Source organism: Drosophila montana, unplaced genomic scaffold, assembly GCF_035044405.1.
Source record: "Drosophila montana isolate Dmon_TW-CO22-7 unplaced genomic scaffold, ASM3504440v1 contig_3218_1, whole genome shotgun sequence".
NCBI lineage: Eukaryota > Metazoa > Arthropoda > Insecta > Diptera > Drosophilidae > Drosophila > Drosophila montana.
In genome coordinates this window covers 1,692,887-1,713,331 of record NW_026998098.1, presented here as the reverse complement: position 1 = coordinate 1,713,331, position 20,445 = coordinate 1,692,887, and the positions used below count along the sequence as shown (strand labels likewise).

The 20,445-nt window shown below is 42.9% G+C and overlaps 2 protein-coding genes across 2 annotated transcripts; both read left to right on the top strand.

The window, feature by feature from the left end:
- Window positions 1-611: 611 nt before the first annotated feature.
- On the top strand, window positions 612-1,782 carry LOC135433534 (tetratricopeptide repeat protein 36 homolog). Its single transcript, XM_064689649.1, has 3 exons — window positions 612-939; window positions 1,393-1,568; window positions 1,650-1,782. The coding sequence occupies exons 1-3, from the start codon at window positions 627-629 to the stop codon at window positions 1,719-1,721; spliced, it is 561 nt and encodes a 186-aa protein (XP_064545719.1). The 5' UTR covers window positions 612-626; the 3' UTR covers window positions 1,722-1,782.
- Window positions 1,783-12,829: 11,047 nt separating this feature from the next.
- Window positions 12,830-20,241, top strand: sens (senseless). Its single transcript, XM_064689679.1, has 4 exons — window positions 12,830-13,713; window positions 14,506-15,659; window positions 18,163-18,313; window positions 19,413-20,241. Exons 1-4 carry the CDS (start codon window positions 13,563-13,565, stop codon window positions 19,640-19,642), a joined length of 1,686 nt encoding a protein of 561 aa, XP_064545749.1. The 5' UTR covers window positions 12,830-13,562; the 3' UTR covers window positions 19,643-20,241.
- The last annotated feature ends 204 nt before the right edge of the window (window positions 20,242-20,445 follow it).

Genomic DNA, 20,445 nt, shown 5'->3' with positions numbered 1-20,445 from the left:
TTTCAGTTGTGTATATTGTAAAGACAAGAACTATTGAGCAGAGCATAAAGTTAAACATTTAAAACCATTTATTGTGAATTAATAATATGTATATGTATTTATCAAAATTAAACAGCAAGTAAACGCATTAGCATAGCAATGGAAAAACAATTAACAAAGGAAAACAAAAACAAATGATAAATTATAAATTATATATATATACACATATATATATATATATATATATATATAAAGATATGAAAATGATTCAAGCGCTGATTTATTATTATATTATTAATTAAATTATTGCAAAACAAGAGTAAACAAATGATATTGTCCTTGGTATTTACATATACATAAAAAAAAAACAACAAAAAAAAAAACAAAAAATGAAAGAAAAATAAAAACAAAACGTTTTTTTATAAACCACAAACAGTTTCTTGCAGTGCATGCAAATAGCTTGAACAAGTTCATTTTCGATTCTAAACTGTTTTTAAACAAATGAACCGGTTAAACGGCCTGCTTAGCATAGTTAACCGCATTTTGTTTTGTTTTTGTTTTGATTTCAATTTCGATTTCGATTTCGAGTTGTGCCTTTAGTTTTATTCCGCAACGCGCTCAATACGTAACTAATCGCGCATCGAGCCATGCCGCAGGCCAATCTCAAGCTGAGCCCACATGACCAACAGGTATTGGAGTCCATATTCAATCCTCTGGAGCTAAGCGGCATGGGCGCCCCCAATGTTGCCATCCAAGCGGAGGCGGAGCTGGCGGACGAGGAGCCCGAATCGCAGCTGCTGCAAGCCTCTAGAGAACTGGAGCTGCAGGCAGTGCGATTGACAGAGAGCGGGCAATTGGAAGAGGCTCTACTGCGATTCGGTCAGGCCTTGAGCCTGATGGAGCGCGCCTCCGTCCTGAACAATCGAGCACAGGCGCTGCGATTGGCCAAGCGCGATCAAGGTGAGAGAAAAGCGTCCTAGCCAAGAGGCAAAAAGCAGACAAATGCAGAATTCTTCATATATACTAAGCTAACAGCAGGAATTTAAAGACGTTCTATCAATTGATAGCCCTTGGCCGGGCCATAGCTTTACATTGGAATTTCCTTGGCATAAAGTTAAAGTTTTATCCAAGTTTTTATTAAATTTATCCGAGACGCGAACCTAAGCATTACGCTCAATTTAAGCTCGAGCACTAGATGTCGCTTATCACATTTTGAATCCATTTAAGGTATAGATGTCGCTTTCGACTGATTTTAAATTTCATTTACACTGCTTGCGAATGTAGCTAAGCAGTATTGCTAAATGCGCTTTAATTTAAAAACATATCGATAACGATTATTATTTACGAACTTGGCTGTTAGGATAATATTAAAGTTAGCTCACGCAACTTTTGTCTGCCTCTTACACACCACAGAAGCGCTTGGGGATTTGAATCGTGCTCTGGAACTTGCAACTGAACGGCAGGCGCGCACCAAATGCCACGCCCACTGTCAGCGTGGTGTGTTATATAGAAAATTTGAGAATTTGGATGCAGCACGTGCCGATTTCGAGGCAGCTGCACTGCTTGGCAGTAAGTTTGCCCGGGAACAGGTGAGTGCCAAATTAATAGATCTTTGTTTATGCTAATGGTTTCTGGATAAACGGCAAATAAACGATGATATTTATTTACAGCTGGTGGAAATCAATCCCTTTGCGGCGCTCTGCAATCAAATGCTGCGACAAGCGTTCGATCAGCTGAAGTGAGGGCTTTGATTTGGCTAAAAGGCGGAGTGAAGGCTCGTTAAAATAAATAAAAATTAATTAAGTTCGAGACGCGTCATTTAATGTGATAAGCAACAGCAAGAGCAAAAGCGACCGGTGCCGCATTATGTGGCAAGCTGCAAAGTCTAGAAGCGAGCTCGCATAAAAAAGTGGCACGTGGAACGGAGTCGTGAGCACTCGGGGGCCAATATACGAGTTGAAGTAAAACAGCGGCAAAAACGAAAACAGTTATTAAATGCAGCAGGCCGGCTAGCGGCTTGTCAGATTGCAGCAGGCTGTGGCACTGGCTGCGACTGCGACTGCGACTGCGAATGTGGCTGCGGCTGTTGATCCGACTGTGAATCCACACACAGTGAAACCCGCTCCCCAGCACTGCGAGCTGTTGACGACCGCAAGCTAAATTAAAATAAACGAAAGTGGTTTGCGCAGGATAACGAGTGCTGCAGTCCGAGGGCAGGGGCGCGACAACGAGAGAGCGAGAGGTGGCACTGGGATTGAGCTCGGGCTTTTTGGGATTTGTGCGGTTTTCGTGGCACGAGATCCTGCGCGCTGCACACACATGTAAGCGCGCCAAGCTTAACAGTTAAGCGATGATGACGACGATTTGGCCGCCTGCTGCTGCTGTTGTTGTAAGCGGCCTTTGCTTTTTTTTCTCCTCTCTTCTGTTTTTTTTTCATGCGACCTGCAACGATTGCGGTCAAAAGACGCGCGCGTCCTGCTGCTGCTAGCGCAGAAGCAGGTGCAGCTAACATCAGCATAAAATACACACACACACACGCACACACACGCATACAAACGGGCATAAGGCAAATATACAAAACGAAGAGAAAAGATACAACTCGAATGCAAGTCAGGTGAGCTCAGCCGCAGTCGCAGTCGCAGCGACTAGTAGATGCGCGAGCAAGGCGTCCTTCTAGGCCAGGCACGAGGGTTGCCAGCGAACGACCCTCAGCAACCAATTTTTGATTGATCTCTTGCAGTTGGAGCATATAGCATATAGCATATATACTATATGCAATGCACTTTCCGAAGGAAGTCGTAGGTAGCTCGACAACAGCAGCGGCAGCAGCAGCGGCAGCAACAATGCCAGCTCCTGCGTATCCTGCGTCAGTTGTGCTGAAGCCGCACCAAAAACGAACGCCATATGTTGCACTTTGAGTCCAGGCAAGCCGTGCTAACGTTTGGGCTCCCCAGCGACAACAACAACGTCATTATCAGCAACATCATCATCGTGTTAATCATAAGGTTAGCTCCCAGTTTGTAGCGGAACTAAATGCCAATCTTGACCATGCCGGAACTGTAATTTGATCGAAAGAGCCAGCCAGAGACCGATAGACATTAGATAGCATCTCATAAGTTTTTCTTCCTGCCAAATTATCTCGCTCTGGCTCTGGCTGCGGCTCTGGCTGAGGCAGGCCTCGTCCTAGAGTGAGATTCTGCTGCCTTTGGGTTATTCACCCTCAGCTCTCGGCTCAACAGTTGCATTTGCGAGCTGCTTGTGCTCTGTGCCCTTTGCTTTGCCCTCTGCTGCTCATTTCTGCATTTATTGTTGTCGTTGTTGTTGCTGCTGTTGTTGCTGTTGCTGTTGGCATTGTGTACCTGGTCCGGGGCGCGTGCCTGCTGTCGTCGTTGAGGGCTCTGAGCCCTCAGCCCCGACTTCTAGCCGGGCTCTGAGCAACACATGACGCTGCTGCCCTTCTGCCTTGCTGCCTTTGTTGCGGCTGACTCGTCGACCTCTCGTCGCTGTGACCAGTTTTTCTCTGCTGTTTTTCGTTTTTTTTTTGTATAAGGATCTTTCGGGCCTGCTTATGCAAATATTTTGATCAGACCGAGAACAGTTCGAAGCATCAATGAATAATGCTTTAATTGACGAAAACGCCAAAAGCCATCGATGAGATGTGGTAGTGGCCAGGACCAAGCGTGTCTGGCAGTTGACTCCGACTACGAAAGGATATTATTGCCTGGCTTGGCAGGACTTTCAGCATTCACATATGCCATATGGCATATCTGTTGATTTGCTCTTTATTTTATTGATTCATTTTTTTTTAAGTTCAGCTTAGTTGAAATCTGTTCATACTTTAGGATAATCAGCAACTGTATTTTAAGCATTTAAGAAAATTGCAATAAGGTAGGTATATATAATTATATATGATTAATCGGTTATATTTTATTGGGAGGTTGCCCGCTTTTGCTGTATATTTCACATATTCACTTTTGTATTCGCCTGTTTCTTGGCTTGAATAGATTTTGTGTATGTTTCTCAATTCAATAATTTTATTTAAAATGCATTTAAATCAGCATTCAAAAGATATAATCACAATATTCAACATTTCAGTTGAGCCTTATAAGACGAAAGATTTCAAATAACTTCTACATATATACAACATATATATAGGTATATATATATATATATATTAAATATATAACATTTATAAATATATATATATATTATATATTGTAGTTGGTTCTGTTTTACTTGCAACTATAAGCAATATTTATTTCTATTCTCGAATCTTATATTTCTCATTACGTTTTTTTTTTTTTTTTTTTTTTTTTTTTTTGTGTTAAAATTCTTTTATTTAAGGCTAATCTCCTGTTACTATTGCTTAGCAACTTTTATCAGCGTGTGTTGATTAATGATAGCTTAAATTAAATATTTACATAGTGTGTGTTTATGTACATGTTATTTTGCTTCATTAAAGGCGGCGTTTGGCCAGGTCTATTGGATATGACTTTTTAAGCCTCCTTCTTCTTCGCCTCCTTAGCAGGTTCCTTGCCAGGACGTTAGGGTGGTTGCGGAGCTTAAATAGGTAGCTTGTTGCTTGATTGTTCATAACGTCTCCTACCATAGGAACCTTAAGGTCCTTTGCGATGTCTCGTGTGCGAATATACCATTCGGCTCCAGAGATTGTTCGCAAGGTCTTAGCCTGGATGATACGAAGTTTGTCTAGGTGCGTCTTCGCGGCAATTCCGTAAACCTGGAGCCCATATCGCCACGCAGGGGCAAGGATTACTTTATAGATAAGTACTTTGTTTCGGATCGAGAGTTTGTTATTTGGGTTTAGCAGCCAGCTCAGACGCCTGATTTTGCTTTTCAAGCTGTTGGTAACCTCGGTGACGTGTTTTTTGAATGTAAGTCGGGTGTCGAGTGTGATCCCTAGGTATTTAATTTCTCATTATTGACTTTATGTTATGCTTTAAGAAAATTACCCGGCGTCGTCTGGGTTGAAAATTTCCCAAATTTCAGTCAGTTAAAACCGCTTAAAAGTCCAACATTCAACATTTATTTATGCGCCCTTTTTGCTCCCCTTAGTTCTTTGTTTTTTCAAATGCAATGTAAAAAGAAATATATTTAAATTTATTACTTCCTTTTTGCTGCATTTTGAACCAGCGACTTCTCGCTCGTTAGGCCGACGCTCATCTAAGCCTCAGACTTATGACAACAAGGTTGGAAAGCTAGATTATATAGCTACAAAGTTGTTCTATATAAACTTTGAGCACCTTTTTCTCCCCTTTGAAGTCCGTTTCATTATTCACTTGCCATCCAAAAGGAAGCTTTAGTTAATATTTTAGCTCAGTCAGGACAAACTCTTTTATATATATACTTAGATATGTATATATTTTTTGCAAGTCGCAGCTTTTAATCCAAGCAGCTTACTTGGTTTACCTAAGAACTGCCTTCAGACTGTTGCCGTAGACAGGGTTCTAATTGCCATAGATCCAACCAGAGCTGGCTCATAAATCTCCCGGCCAGTCTACCCTGGGCGCTGCTGCCCGTCTATTTGCAGCACGCGTTGACATTTATGAATTGCTTGGCAATTTACACGACAGAACGGGAGACACCCGCGCACACGTGTGGAGAGTGGAAGACACCCGCGCCTCCAGCTGCCCGCACTGGCCTGCAATTTACACCAACAGTCGGCCCCAGTCGAGTCGGATGCGCCTCTGGCGCCGTCGTCCACGCTCATGAATGGGCCGCTAAATCAAGCAATTATGAGAGCCTTTGTCGCAACTACCAAAACATATGCAAATTAGGCGGGCCAACAATTGTTATGAAGATACGAGCAGCTCCTCCTCGACGCAACCAGCCAACAGTCTAGTCGAGTGGGTAGCTGGCACGGTATGGGGGATAGGGGCCGAGAAATCTGTTCAGTTCAATGAATTGATTTTCTATGGGCATCGCTGACACTGACTTACGCGACTGGCCCTGGCCAGAAGAGAGCGCCTAGTTTATCGCCCGCCCAGCCGCGGCCAGAGATTGAGACCTGCGACAGGGCAGAGCCGGGCAGAGCAGGGCAGAGAGCTGCTGCTACTGGAACTGGGACTTCAGCATATGCAAAGCGACCGCCAAGTCAAGACGCTGTGATCGGGTCTCGTTTTGGTGCCGCAAAGCCGCCGACGCCGCAGTCGCTGCGTAGAGCAGCACGCCACATTTCAATGATAAATGTTTCGAGGGAGCTGCCCAGGCTCTGGGCTGAATATAGCTGGATAGCTGGCAGGCTAACTGGCTGGCTAACTGGCGGGATGGCGGGCTGGCTGGCACTGCGATTGCTCTTGGGCTGCGCTATATTGGGTAAATTGTTTTATTGCAGTTCAATTGTTGGGCCTGACTGGGGGCTTGGGGTTGTCAAGCGGCGGTGCTCCTTGGAGGTCCCCCCGCACCACGCTGCCAAACAGTAGTTCAAGTCACATTTTGTGTTGTATCGAATAGAGTTTATCGATACTTGAAGAAGGTTTGCAACAAGGCAATAATAAACTATAAACTATAATTAAATATATGTCAACGAGTTGATCCCGACAGACAGACTGACTAGAGTGAGCTTCTTTTTTGGGTCGAGAGTTAGCTCTAAGTCGGGCTTATAGAAGATTCAAACTCCAAGTAAATCAAAATTAACATATAATGTGCTTAGATTTCTGAGCGTCGAACCAGCAAGCGAGAGGTCGCCGGTTCAAACTCAGCAGAAATCGCCAATTCATAAATTTAAATTAATTGATTTTGTTTTAATTGAGAAAGAAATAATTTTCAAATACAAAATTGATAGGTATGCACAGGATATGTACAACTGCTTGGTGAAAATTTTACGACGGGAAAAGCGACTGCCATATAAAACAATATTTAAGTAAAATACACACACACACACACCTCTTATATAACTTAAATCATCTTTTTATAGTCATTCATATCGGCTGGGGTAAGGGTATTCGAGCATCAGCAGCTGGTAATGCGACCCTTTCTTATTTATATCTTTGCATCTTTTGTGTGCGGCCGGATAGCTGGATAGCTCTCTCATATGTCTAACCGTATGCGGAGATTATGGCATCATTTAGAGTCTTGTGAAAAGTTAATAAATGGCTTATCTGCTCGCGCGGCGACATGTGTTTGGCTTAATTGTGTCAGCGTGTGGGTTGCCATTTGAGAAAGTCAGCTTCGCAGCAGCCGTTGAACTTTCGCACAGCCCAAAATGGTCAAAATACTTGGCCAATTGGCTGCAGTTGCTGCTGCTGCTGCAGTTGCTACGATGGCTGCTAATTACGACAAACAGCCGCAGCCCCGTTCAACTGTCAGAGATTTGTGCGGGCGAATTGCCAAACCCCAGCCCCAGCCCCAGTCACAGACACAGTCGCAACTTAAGCCCTGGCTCTCAGACTGAATCCAGTCGGTGCCTTATTTGTAGCAAATTGTTTGTGGCGCCAGCGTGTTACAGCAAAACAAATGCACAGCCACAGTTGCAGTTGCAGTTGCAGTTGAAGGCGATCCTAACAAGCTCACAAACTGCTTACATCGACAACATGCCCCCGGCAGGCCGGGCCGGGCAGGGCAGGGGTCGAGTGCGAAGACCGGGCCATTTGTAAGCCTTCCCCAAAAATGGTAACATTGGAATTCAATCTTAAAGCCATTTGCAATTAATATCAAATGAAATTGAAATAAATTTCAACAGAAACGCGATGCCACCTACAGTCAGCGCACAAAAAGTGCTCTGCTACCGTATTACCCCGATGCCCACATCACATGCACTAGCCCTCGGCCCATTTACATTCCCATTCCAATTCCAATTCCTGTGGCTCGTTGCGAGTCGCTGATTTTCATCATGCGTTGAGGCAGCAGCAGCAGCAGCAACTGAAACAGTGGCTGCCCCTTTGGAGCAGCTTTCGCCTGGTCAGTGGGCAACTTCAACCTTTTGGCTTTACGCTAATCGCCATCGTATTCCCAGTTCCATTCGCTCTCTTCCTTGCTCCAACAATAATTTTATCAATTTTGCTTTATAATTGTGCGCAGCTGAAACGCCAGAGTCGCAAAAAGTGTGACCAGACGTCTATAAGAATACTTTTAGATGCAGCTCTCAGTGGATGGAAAAAATTGACAAAAATAAATAAGCATTAAATATTTTACACAATGTTTGACCCTAAAAAGTCAATTGCTGTCAAAATATGGGCCAACTTCTAGGCCAAAATGCAGGCAATTGGCGTATAAATTTTTGCTTTCTTTTTAAGTAGAAGGAGTTCAAATCAAAGAAATATTCACTCAATATTAAATTTGTCGAAGCTAAAAATATTCCCTAAAATAAACTTAATTTCTTCTTAAGTATAAGGCGTACAAATTGGAGAAATATTCACTTAAGACCAATTAACTATCCGACAAGAAATAATTCCTTGACTAAGACTCAGTTGCCGAACTTTTGAAACTAACAAACGCACCTGGTCACACTGCAGCGCTGTCCTACTCCGCTTGGGTCAACAGTAAACTACGCAGATTTCATTGTTTGCAGCTCGCCAAGAGCAGCAGCAGCTGAGGGAGTAGAAGCGGCAGCGGGAGCAAGCACCGAGGCAGCAGCATGTAAATGTCCGTCTTGCTGCTGTGTGGCTATGGCCAAGTGGCCAGCAACTGTCGGGCCTGGTGGCAAGCCGGTGGCTCTGTGCCTGCCCAGGAGGCTTGTTGCTGTTGTCTTAAATTAATACCAAATTGTCAACGTTTGCAAAATGCTGCAAGCCGCACCAACGCCACATGATAAGACGCAGACCAACAGCAGCAGCAGCAGCAGCAGCAATAGCAAGACCAGGTCCAGGCTGAAGCCAGAGCTGGGGCGAGGACTGGGACTGTGGCTTGGGATTGGGCTGCATGCAGCGCCGAGGCTGAGGCGGCTGCGCATGCGTTTTGGATCTATGTACGTCTATGAGTGGCTGCTGCGGTTGCTTTGTTTGTGGCTTTCGCTCGTTTTGGTCTCGCTTTGGTCTAAGGTCTTCGATGGTCGTCAATTGATAGCCAGATTTGTGCAATTATCATTTTAATAATTGCCAACAATCTGCACGATATGAACCGACGCTACGTCTGCTGCCAGGACCAGGACCCCATTTAGTGAGCCAACCCCCCCCCCCCCCCTCCCTCTCGCCCCTTGTCCCTGGTCTAGGTTCTTGCTGGTCGTGCTCATAACCAGTAGCCAGCGCCTTGTACTTCTGCCTTTCTGCATTTGTTAGCCCCGACCGCATCTACATAATAATAAATTTATTACAGATTTCCGTCTGATTTGTTGTTAAGAATTTGTGCATTGCCCAGCCAGAAAACAAAAAAACAAAAAAAAAATAACAAACTGCTAGCACCCACTGTGAGACAAATAGAATACACTTAAATGGTTGCCCACTTAAAAGATGACGGCAGATTGTGCGATAAATCAGCGGAGATTGCAGTGCGTAGAGCAGAAGCGGCGCTGCTCAGGAACGCACTGCCTCCAGTATTTGATTCCATGCCAACCCACACAGTCCTTAATTGGCCCAGATATTAAAAATAGAGAAAATAACACAGCATTAACTGGTGCATTTTATAGAAAACCCTAAACAAACCTAACCTAATCTATGGCATATTTACATACGTAAATTTGAATATAAATTATAAAAATTGTATATATTCTTTCCTTGGATTTGAAATTTCTTATTAATTTAACCAGCTTTTTTCAAGGATTTGTCGGATCGTTAAGACAATCATCAATACCCCGTTTAAATTTGTATCCGATTCTCAAATCCCGAAACATCAGGCTGTTTGTAAGTTCTACTTTGAAACTCACTTAAATTCAAAACAAAAATGATTAAATTTAATAGGTTCCAAAAATGCGAGAATAGCCTGGGTAAAGACACGTAGCTAGGTAATGTTAATGTCTAAGGCTTGTATGAAAAAAAACGTACTATTATTATTTTAGTATTTTCCTTTCGGATAAAATGATAATACAACGATACGTTGGCCTGAAATTCGATCCCACATCCTTGACTGTGCCTAAGTAAACGCATTATGTAAGATCAATAATATATGGAAACAGCTTAGCAGGTAAGCTTTAGCAATACGGCTCCAAAATCAAAGAAAATATTAATCTATAAATCGTTTTTTTTATCCGTTTCAGTTTTGACAGTCAAATGGAGCATTATTCTATGCAAGCGTTGAGCACAAATCAAATACAATGCATTGGGACTAACGGTTCGTCTAAAGTTGGTCGGCAGCAGAAACTCACCTCCACCACGCATGCAGCCAGCTAGCAGGTAAGTAAGAAAGAAACATGACACACACACACACACACAGACAAACCCGTTTGCCTGGCCGATGCCGAGGGGCGAGCGCTCGGTCAACGCCCATTGCCGAGCTGGGCCAATCAGCGACGAGTTCGCGCCTCGCCGCACCGCACCGCGCCGTGCCACGAGCCAAACGGCCGCATGTAACGGCATGCGGCGGGGCAGCAAATACAGAAGCGAGTGTGGGATTTGTTTTTGTTTGACAAAGAGGCAAAGAGAGGCGCACGCAGTGCAAACAAAAGCTGAGGGTGTAACTGGGAAAATGTGTCGCACTCATAAATAAACGAGCGGCCGATAAAGATGGGGGACAAAAAAGAAATGTAAAGGGAAAAGCAAAAATGAAAAATGGAAATTGTTTACGATTTGCTCAGTTGCTGTTACCTGTGCCGCTCGCGACTGCGCATATCGCAGCACATTGATGGATGGGCACGCGTCTGGCATAAGGTGAATCCGTTACAAGAGCCCCGCTTGCAAACGGCGTCAGTCGGTTGTGGCTGCCGCTAACCCTCGAGCGAACCCTCGCGCTCTCAAGCGCAACGAGGGCGATCCGGCAGCCAACCAGCTACCATCAGCCCTCATCGCAGCTATATAATGAATGACTATCGGGGCTGATATACTATAGTGCTGACTATGGCCATATAGCTAGCTATATAGACCCCATTTTATGCATGTCTATGGCATGCTTCGCTAGCGCAATTGCGGCTTGTGGCACGCTCGTGTCTTGGAATGTCTTCGGGGGTGTCTCCGGACTTCTGACTTCCAAGCTAGCTGACTGACGGGCTATCTGACGGGCTGATGTAATGGCGTGCACATGTCCTTTAAATGCATGCATAGGCGTTCGAGGAAATTGCGCCAAAGGAAAGGAACTCATCGGAACAGGATCGTTAAATGGATGGCAGTTGCCCGAAGTGTGCCCGCGTTTTCTTGTCAGGCGTAACCTAGGCAGGTGAGGGCCACAGCAACAAAAACTGGAAATTACCAAGCAGAGGAGGCGACCAAGCGAGCAGCGATGATCTGGACATGGAGAAGGCAGGGTGCCATCAGGACGAGTCGCTAAGGAAAAACGTTGATAACCTACTAAATGAGAAGGTGCTTCTTAAGGCAAAGAATGCAATCAAGCAGCAGGTGCTGGGCCATGATTTTTAATTGCCATAGATTTCAAGATAAACGCCAAAAGTCTTGAAACACCAAAAGTCATGAGTTATATGGAAATCTTTTCATATCAATTCTAATAGTTTGTTCAGGCAAACGCTATTTCACGAGCCGACAAATACTTATTTATTACATCCACAAAGTCAACATTTCAGAACTTTGTTCTTTGGGAGCTAAAGAGTCAATTCAATACAGGATTCAGGAATTTCAATATATTATAGTATTTTCAAGCTGTCCGCATCTTAGATCTGATGATACAATCAGGGACGCGCTTTTATTTTTATAAGCTGCTTGCTAATAGTTAAAACTAAAGCGGCAGGGAGGATTACAGTCATGATTGGTTTTATTGGTTTTATTGTGGTATTTAATTTGATCTTAATAAATAAATAGATCTTTAAAGTAGTTAATGAAAAATAAATGAATATATAAAATATATATCTGAGAAAAACATATATATAAAAAAAATATAATAGCTTTCAGATAGACTCTATAACGTTATCTTAAATTGTATTTATAGTATATATTTATGTAAATATATATATATATTTAGCATATATACTGCGAAGTATAAAATTTAACCTAAAGTTAAAGAGTTTATCTGAAAGCTATTAAATTGTTCAATTATGAATTCTTCAATGAGTTGAATGAGTTGTATATTCACGCCTAGTTTTTGATTCATGTTAAAATCCTATAAAAATCAAAGTTATTTTTAAATTTTTAATTTTGTCTGTTAAATTTATGACTTTCTAAATATTTATAAATATTTATCAAGTTAATATCTTAATAATTCAAAATTATTTTAAATTTAAAACATTTTTCTGTTAATTTTATTTAAAGCTCGTAGATTTAGTAATTGCAAAAGTAATGTCTTTTCTAAATATTTAGCAAAATGTGTCTGCTTACTAAGGCATTAATTCAATACATTAAACAGCAGCAACTGCAAATTATAATCAGCTTATATATGTTAAGCTGATTATCTGACCATATATGTGTCTTAACTCCCTTCATACTCTCGGCTCAAATAGATCACTGTTTGCCTTATTCTCAACCCCTCATAACTAACAAAATATCCTTCAAATATGCTCGCTACTCTCGCGCACATGCGAGCAACTTAGCTGAGTCACAATCCCAATAGCTGAGCTGGCCAACAGTTGGTGGCAGCAGCAACAGCAACAGCAGCAGCAGCAGCAATAACAACTGTAACAGTTACAATACGAAAAGTACAGCGGGACGCAGGCGGCAGAGCAACAATACAACAAACGCCCGCCAAACTTTAACTGCATACCAATTAGTTGAGAAACGCGTGCTGCCAACAACAACAACAACAACAGCAGCAACAACAACAGCAGCAACAACAACAGCAGCAGCAGCAGCAGCAACAATAGCAACAACATGAGCTGCGCACGATCAAAGCAACTGATAGAGAGGAGAACAGGAGGCGCGGGCTCTGGCGCTGCGTAACTGTGTGTCTTGACCCTTACAACATGCAGGACAACAACAACAACAACAGCAGCAACAACGGCTGCCAACTGCTGCCAAAGGTGAAAAACCAGAGTTGGCAACACACGCACACACACACACACGCACACACACACATGCACAAAAGGGCTCAAGAGCCACCACTAAAGTCAACATTCGGGCACCAATACGCGCGCAACGAGGGTTCGTTTTGATTCGGCTCACACAAACACGCGCACACACACAGACAGAGCCTCGATTTTCGGGCCAAGTCGCCGTCGTCGTCGTCGTCGTCGCTGTTGCCTGGGCCCGGCACTCGCTTCACCGTTGGCTCAATTTAGAACCGCACAATCGGCTAAAGATTCAGTCAGGTGCGAAGCACCGAGCGATACAGACGTCTACGTCTCACAGCCGAGCCAAGTTTCATACTCAAAGATCTGTTACCAAAAAAAAAGAAGTTAGCTAATATCAGCTTGAGGCAGCAGCAAAAGCGATCGTTTACCGCGAGATTTAACGCCGTGTCGCCGTTGAAATTGATCCAAAAATTAAATATATACACATATATATATAAACGAATATTGTTGACCCAAGTGAATAAAGTGCATTTTTGTTGGCCAACTGCTGAGACCAAAGTAAACAGCCAGTGCTCAAGGCCAAAATATGAATCATTTGTCACCGCCGCCATCGCCGCACTCGCAGCCAAGTCCGGCGGGCTACGCGGGTCCATCGCTGGACAAGCAATGGATGCAGCGAGCCTCGGCCTTTAACACCGTGATAGCATCGGCAGCGGCCCACAAATTGAACAACAGAGGTGAGTCCATCGATCAGCGATCAAGCGACTAAAGTTTAACTGCTTGTTAAAAAATAGTATAATGAACTGATCTTCTATTTAACTAAAAGCTAACACATTAGTAAAGATTTTGGCATGGGAAAAGATTTAATGAAATCGCCAGAACTCAGCTTTGATGTGTGAAGATCTTTTAGGATCTGTTTTAACTAGAAGTTAACATATTAAACAACCAGTTAGCAGTTTTGATATGTACAGAACTTTCCATTTTCGTTTTAACTAGACGTTAACATTTAAAATAACATTTGAACAGTTCTGATATTGATATGTAAAGATCTTTGCAGATTTATTTTAACTGGAAGTTAAAACTTTCAATAACAATTTAGCAACATTTATATGTGCAAAGAGCTTTTCAATTCTTTCTTAACTAATTTGTTAGCTAGAAGTTAAAAATTTAGAAAACATTTTATGCAGAGGAAAAGATTAAAAAATAATCCACTTGATCAGAGATTCAAAAATCTTCAAGCTCTCGGTTTCAAAATCTGGATTTCTTTCTTGCATTAACAAAATATCAAAACTTTAATAGATTAAACTTGTGTCAGTCTTATTTGAACCCCTTACTCGCTATTCAACGAAATAAATTTCTGCAATCTCATCAAGATTCTCATAAAAAGTTCAATCATATAAAGGAAATTAAATCAGGTGAAATATGATTTAATATCTGGAATAAGGCTACATTGGAATAATATTCCTTCAACATCGTCCTTCAACATTTCTTTCGTACTCATGCGATTATTTCACCCGACTCTCTTACAGAACTGCCCTTCCTCTACAATCCGCTGCTCTACTCCAGTGCCCTGCTCTGGCCACAATTTCTGCTCTCTTCGGCCTCGGCGCTGGGCACACCATTAACACCCATGACGCCCAAATCGCCCGCCTCCATTGTGCTGAGCCAGCGCGATCGCGACTTTGCGCTAACGCCCGAAAAGGAGCAGGAGCTGCAGCACAACAGCAGCGGCAGCAGCAAGCAAGTGCTGCTGCCGCAGGACGAGGACATGCCACTGAATCTGAGCACCAAACAGCGTGCCAGATCCCACTCGGACCAGGATCACGATCACAATAGCAGCAGCAGCAGCCACAGTGGCAGCCTGAGCGGTGGCAGCCTCAGCGATGAGCCCGAGCAGCCGCTGCATCTGAGCACGCTCAGCAATGCCACGCCTCCGCCTTTGAGGGCTGTGAACCTGAAGACGGCAAACAGCGGCACGCCGCAGCAGCGCCGCTCGCAGGGCAACATAATTTGGTCGCCAGCTTCCATGTGCGAGCGCTCCACGCGGCATGAGGCAGTGGCAGTGGCGGCAGCAGCAGCAGCGGCGGCAGCGGCAGCGGAAGACTACGAGGAGCAGCAAGTGGATCCCATAGTGCGCAAGTTCAAGTACGAAAGACGCTCGGCTGCCTCCGTATCCTCGCTGCAGTCGCCGCTGTCCTCGCTGGTGCCGCAGACCAATGTTGCGCAGGATCTGGACTTTGAGACCGCGCAGCAGCAGCTGTACGCGCATCGCAGCGCCTTCATGGCCGGCCTAACTGGCAACAATCTGGAGTTGCTGACGCAGCACCTGAAGACGCAGCAGCAGCAGCAACAACAACAACAACAGCAGCAGCAGCAGCATCAGGTTAAGGCCGAAATCGTGGCCGAGCAGGACAACAACCGTTCGGCAGCCGCGCTCATGGGTCTTGTGGCAGTCGCCGAATTAGGCTACATGCGTAATCAACACCAGCAACAGCAACAGCAACACACGACCCAGCAGCAGCAGCAGCAGCAACAACAACATCAGCAGCAACAGTTGCATCTACAGCAGCAGCAGCAGCAGCAACATCCTGATTCAACGGCCACAGATGTTGCGCGTCGTTCGTCCTCCTCATCATCGTATCATGGCGAGTGCGAGGAGAAGCGCAGCGGCAGAAATTTTCAGGTAAGCAGACGGGAAGTTCACGTTTTTTTTTCGTTTTTAGTTTTTTTTTCTTATTGAGCAAAGTCGAATCAGAGTCGAAACTAGCGGAAGTGCAAAGACTGAGAAAAGGCGCTTAAGAATGGGATTTGATAGTCCGCTTATATATAATATATATAATATATTTATATAGTCATATCGATTATCAAAACCATTTCCTATATTTTAGAAAATTGCCTGACCAAAAAAAATGTTTTAAATTCAGAAAAATCCAAAACCAATCCAAAATAGAATGATATAGAAAATACTTACAGAAAGCTTATATATAGAAAGTTTATAATTTTCATAATTTCTTCGCTTTCCTTTTTTCTGGAAACTTGAAACTTGCTGAAACCAAGCAAAGCATTCATTTATATCATTTTACTAAAACTAAGCCCACAAATATTTCGAGCATACTTTTATCTAATCAAAGTATGTCTAGGATATATGTCAGAGCATTGTCCTTGTCTCTAATGACACAATTACGTGACATCGGCTGTGTCTCAAGTACTCAATCCTTCTTTCAACCCCTCCCTCTAGCATGCACGGGGGAAAAACCTTATATATTGCATAGGTCTAGAGCATATCTGGCATATCGCATTGCATTGCGTGTCTGTTGTTGTTCGGCCCCGCTTACGATTGTCCCGTGTTAATTGTTTCATATTTTGAAGGTCCTGTCGCGTTTTAATTGCTCGGCGCTATCGATGGACAGACGACACATAGCGCCCGACTATTTCAATTTGGAAAAGTGGCACAGCAAATAATGTAATAAAGAACTCTTCTATGGAAATTCAATTAGGCACAATCGAAATCACGCAATTAGTTAATCAAATAATTTTGATTATTTCTCGAAGCGGGCGAAGCGGACGGGCGGTCGGCGGTGCGCCTCACGAAGATTTATGTACAAATTACGCGTACAATTTTTGGTACCATAATCATAATTGTCGTTTTGTTAAAGGGCAGACCTTTAAGCCATTTTTTGCCACATTAGGCACACACGACGAGAGAAAGAAGGGCACACGACCACGGACTGACACATGAACTGGCAACAAGAAGCCGGAGTCGGGGGCATGGTCATGGTCTGACTACCCCCGCTGTCAGTTAATGTTTTTATCAAAGGCACTTCAACACCCGCGACACAGGCATTCGGTCTCTCTCATTTTATTTTTTTCACACATTTCACGAGAGGGTTTTTCGGACTCGAGTGAAATGCGATAGCCATGAAGGGTTTCCAGGCCGGGCGCAGACATATGGTCAAAACAGTTGCTCAAGTCCTGGGCGCAGGCGCAGGCGAAGACGGATATTTTTTTTCTTCGTATGTGTGTGTGTGTGTGTGTGTGTGTTTTTTTTTGTAAGTCTTTACATCTGCTGTTGGAATATGAAAGCGCGGCCCACCCGGCTCGACTGGAGCCTGAGCTTGGGCTGAGTCATGTGTTTGGGGTTTCTACGCGAGAGTTTTGCCAACTTCCGTTTCGGGTCGAGTTGAGCAAATTGACATTATGGCTCAGACCTGGCTGTAACAATGGGCCAACTAATTGGGGCTCAGTCTAGGCATGGATACCGCTCAAATGCAACGCACAAATAGAAAATCCCAAAGCAGAAAAAAACAATTTAAATAAAAAAAAAAACAACAAGAAAGAAATTGTTTTTTCTTTTGTTTTTTTTTTTTTTTTGTTTTTAAGCAGCGCACTTGTGTCAATTTACAGTATGCGTAGGTTTTCGAAAGGTTTTTCTCATTTTTTTTTTTAAATTCCATCTTTTTTTTTTATAAATGTCACACACGTAGCTCGGTCGATCGCTAGGCCAGCCCAGTAGATGGGAATGGGAATGGTAATGGGATTGAGTTGTGTCAATACGGGAGCGACAATGTTTAGAGACTTGCATGTTGCAGCAGCACAAACTGTGCAAACATTTAATCTCCTCGCAGCGAAGATGTTACGAGCAGAGTCTGCCCAGTTTTCTGCTCTCCCCAATACCCAATCCCCCAGGCCAGCTGTGTTTGGCCTACAAATAGTAGATACATTCAGTTATAGCTTAATATCATTTAATATGGAGCGTTAAGTTCGCAGCGCGATAGAGACTTGTTTCTCTTGAGTTGTGCGTGTGGAGAAATGTTTTTCACTTGAGATTTAACATTGAGCTGGGCTGTTGTTTGCTTAGCTGTTTCTTAAAAATAAACGCTAAGCTAATATACTAGCTACAAGATATGGGACTCTCTGGCCTGGCAGCCATATTTTCGCTCAGTCGTCTGGGTTTTATCCCAACTGTCGCCAAATATTTGCACACTCACAAATCTAGTTTAATTCATAAGTATTTAGCACACACATTATTTTGTTGTTTGTGATTTTATTTGTCGCAAAAAATTTGTAGACTTTGTTTCGTTTTCAGGCTGTTCAAACATGTCGTTATTTTCGATTATTTTGACTCGTTCTGTGCAAACATCAATATGTGTATATAACATGTTCCAATTCGGATTCTTTTCTTACAGTGTAAACAGTGCGGCAAGTCGTTCAAGCGCTCCTCAACACTGTCCACACATCTGCTAATACACAGCGATACCCGGCCGTATCCCTGCCAGTATTGCGGCAAGCGATTCCATCAGAAGTCCGACATGAAGAAGCACACCTACATACATACGGGTAAGTTGAATGAGCTATCCGCCTATCTAGCTCTATCTCCCTCTCTCTCTCCCTCTCTCTCTCTCTCTCTTCTCTGTCACTGTCACAGGTTGATATTAGCATATTTGATAAGCAGGCTGGGTTTCAACTCAATTCAAATGAATGGGCACAGTTGTTGACCCCCATGAAATTGACTTTGGCGTGTGCTAAAGGCAGCCAGACGACAGAAGCTAGTCTTAACTATATTTTTTGATCTGTATATGCCCTGATTATGCTATATATATATATGGCTAATAGCATGGATAATAGACCAAGGAGAAGTTTCCAGGATAAGTTTCAATCGCTAAATTCCTTAATTGCACAACAAATTTAGGGAATAGCTTTTTATACCCTGTGCCCATAGAAAATGGGTATCATGATTTTGTGAAAATGTAACAGACATAAGGAAGGATCTCCAAGTTCATAAAGTATACATAATCCTTCTTAGCAACAACAACTGAGTCGCTGTCCTTATAAACGGGTCAGAGGCTATAAGAGCTAGAGATTGGAAATATTCAACGTAGGTTCCCCTAGGGCCACATTTACTTTAAAAACTTGATTAATCGATAAGAATCGTTATCGATATAGCGTTTTTTGACTATATCACGAAACTAGGGAGACCAAATTAAGTATGTAGGGAATACCCTAAATGCAGATTCACAATATTTCACTGTTTGAGTATTTCCCCCATCTAAATGAATATTGTTGGAGCTATATACGTCATCTTTAGGGCATCGCCTAGTCGGGCACTCGCGACTTGAGCACACTTCTGAGTGAGAATAATGGCTGTTTGCTTTTAACGCATTTCGATTTGAAATGTCAAACATATTGTGGCAATGTGTCAAGCATAAACGACGTCAACAGCTCACTTTGCAGCTCTTTGCATGTCCCAGCTCAAGTGATTTGAGCCACCCTCATTTGTAAGTCGCGGCCATTAAAATCAGCGAGCACTCCAGATGCTTATCGGCTTTCAATTTGTCTAATTGCTGAGAATAGTATGGCCACGTGCAATCGTACAATTAATAAACTTTAGTTTACATTATAATAATTGTTTTATCGATTTTATTTGCGCTCGTTGCAGGTGAGAAGCCGCACAAATGCACCGTCTGCCTGAAAGCCTTCAGCCAAAGCTCGAACCTGATCACGCACATGCGCAAGCACACGGGCTACAAGCCCTTCGGATGCGGACTCTGTGATCAGTCCTTCCAGCGCAAGGTGGACCTGCGCCGTCATCGGGAGAGTCGACACGAGGAGGCAGCTGGAGCCCTGACGCCGCCGATCAAAATGGAGGTCAGCAGCAGCAGTTGCTAGAAGCGAGCGAGCGTGCGATCGATTGGATCATCTGTAACATCTGTAGATATATATAGAACATGTCTGAGACACAAACCAGACCCAGTGGGGATTACCCGAAACCAGTAACAACCACCAAGTTGGCCCGCCTGCAAATGCAAAGTCGTCTAAGTCTAAGTCGTCGCTATGAAGCCAAAGTTTGTTTTGTTTGGGCATCCGAATACATTGTTAAGGGAACCGAAGGAACATTTCTCCCATTTATTTTGCTCAATCCTAGACCTAAGCTCTGTACATACTGACAAAAAAAAACCATTTACAAGACTTCTCTAATAGACCTAAATACAGTATGCTTAAGTAAATATTATTTAGAATTAAGCTAACATAATTTATTGCATAGAAAATGTTTTTTATCTTTTCAATTTGTTTTACCCTAAATACCAAATCCAAAATTGGCAAAGAAAACGCAGCTAAAAGTACCAAAGACTCCAAAAAAAAACAACAACAAGAAAAAGAAAACTTGGCAAAGCTTGATTTAAACCTAACTTATCGAAATTTTTGTCTGTACCATTGTTTAATTTACGAAATATTTATTTTTATATAAATTATCTAAGCCCTATTGAAAATGTTCTCGATATGGGGATTAGCGTTAGCTTCTAAGTTTTTATTGACATTTTTTATTATTTATAAAATCATTTCATTGTATTTAGTTATGTTTAATTGTATTCCTTTTAGCAAAAATAAAGTTGAAAGCTAAAGAAACTTCAATTCGTTTAAAACAGCTGTCGCAAAAAATTGCACAGCTTAAGGCTATATAATTTGGGCCA

What these genes read in the sequence shown, in the direction of transcription:
- LOC135433534 (XM_064689649.1), top strand. Translation starts at nt 627, where the DNA reads ATGCCGCAGGCCAATCTCAAGCTGAGCCCACATGACCAACAGGTATTG. An exon ending in ATTGGCCAAGCGCGATCAAG is followed by an intron (nt 940 to 1,392) that starts GTGAGAGAAAAG and finishes TACACACCACAG; the next exon opens with AAGCGCTTGGGGATTTGAAT. An exon ending in GTAAGTTTGCCCGGGAACAG is followed by an intron (nt 1,569 to 1,649) that starts GTGAGTGCCAAA and finishes ATTTATTTACAG; the next exon opens with CTGGTGGAAATCAATCCCTT.
- sens (XM_064689679.1), top strand. Translation starts at nt 13,563, where the DNA reads ATGAATCATTTGTCACCGCCGCCATCGCCGCACTCGCAGCCAAGTCCG. An exon ending in CCACAAATTGAACAACAGAG is followed by an intron (nt 13,714 to 14,505) that starts GTGAGTCCATCG and finishes ACTCTCTTACAG; the next exon opens with AACTGCCCTTCCTCTACAAT. An exon ending in GCACACCTACATACATACGG is followed by an intron (nt 18,314 to 19,412) that starts GTAAGTTGAATG and finishes CGCTCGTTGCAG; the next exon opens with GTGAGAAGCCGCACAAATGC.